This window comes from Plasmodium cynomolgi, chromosome 2 (genome assembly GCF_000321355.1).
Source record: "Plasmodium cynomolgi strain B DNA, chromosome 2, whole genome shotgun sequence".
NCBI lineage: Eukaryota > Apicomplexa > Aconoidasida > Haemosporida > Plasmodiidae > Plasmodium > Plasmodium cynomolgi.
In genome coordinates, this window is record NC_020395.1 from 33,750 (window position 1) to 35,277 (window position 1,528).

Sequence of the window (1,528 nt, forward strand, 5' to 3'; positions counted from 1 at the left end):
TTTTTTTATTGAAATATAAAAACACACTAAACAAGCCCAAAAAGATACACTTAATTTGCGACTGAAAAAACTTGGCATTGCCGCAAAATCTACCAGTTATAACAAGAATTATACATACATTTATATACACACAGAGTTGTCATCGAAGATGAAGCAAATATCTGCCTTTTCTTGCTTGTGTACCCTCCTTTACATTTTTTCCTCCTCTTGGCTCTTCAACGGAGCTGCAGCTGTAAGATATAACACCGATTAAGCGCCAGCGAATATGAAAATGTGTACTCTCGTACATATGTATTACCTACCATCCTATACTTGTGCGCTAAATTGGGCACCTTTCAATACAAATCGAATTTAAATCCCGAACTTTTATAATTCCATTTTTTTCGATTTTTTGAATCCCCTCCCCCCAGAGCGCCAGAGACCAATTCCCCCCACTTGTAGACATCCCAGGTGCGAGCGCCCTTGCACTCAGATCGTTCAGCAACCAGTTAAGGCAATATGAAAACAGAAATTCGGAAGGCCACTTAAAAAAATGGATAGGAGAATTAAACCAAGAGTTCAGCCAATTTAAAGATATAAAAATTAAAGAAATAGAAAAAACAGAAAAACAAAAAGAGGAAGCTTGGGATCATTGGCTCACTATCCTGGAACCAGAATGGGTTACTTTTAGCAACTTCATTGAACAAAAAAAAGATGGCTCCAGAAAAAGGAAGATGATTGGGCTGCATGGATAAAGGAGATGGAACAAAAATGGATTAATTATAAAAAAAGAAAGGACAGAAAATATATAACCAAATATAGAGATGGTACCTTAGACTGCAGTGAGCGCGAATGGAACATCATGATGAAAAAAGAAGTAGAAGAAAATATGATCGCTGATTATAAAAAATGGATGAGAGATGCTGAAGAAAATTTTAATAAATGGATATCTAAAGATCTCGATATATGGAAGAGAAAAAAATTCGATGAATGGTTAAATGTAGAATGGAAAAAAGAAGAAGATGCCCACTGGGAAAAGGATTCTAATACACCTTATGCAGACTCCATGAATCCATTATTCCCAGTAATTAAAAAATCCTTCGATATGTACAGTGCTAGAAAAAAGAGAGAAAAGGAACACTGGAACAAGCTAACTGAGAATATTGGAAAAACTCTTACCAATAAAAAGTACATTGAATGGGAAAATCTGAAAAGAAGCAAAAGCGCTTGGTATAACGAATGGATGGACTTCTTCCTCCAAGCATGCTTAAATTCAAAAGTTAGAAAACATAGATCCAGTCGCCACTAAGTGGGTCCTTTTTCAGAAGAGCTGTCAAAGGTTAAGAATCGTCTCGAGTGATTGCTGCCCCTAGTTAGTGAAGGAGAACCAGTTGATAGAACTTATGTATACGTACATACTCATTTGTTCATATATATATGTATATATTATACATAATAAAGTATGTCATTCTGCTTGACGGGAAAAGCTTGCGCCCCCTTCACATCCCCCAATGGATACACAAAGAAGGAGAAATAAATGCACCACAAA

At 36.1% G+C, this 1,528-nt stretch overlaps 1 protein-coding gene across 1 annotated transcript; it reads left to right on the forward strand.

Moving 5' to 3' along the window:
* Positions 1–410: 410 nt before the first annotated feature.
* PCYB_021080 (tryptophan-rich antigen) lies at positions 411–1,282 on the forward strand (the record flags this gene model as incomplete). The annotated part of the gene is made up of 1 exon (XM_004220458.1): positions 411–1,282. A coding segment is annotated over exon 1 (543 nt), but the record flags the coding sequence as incomplete, so codon positions are not given.
* Between the last annotated feature and the right edge of the window lie 246 nt (positions 1,283–1,528).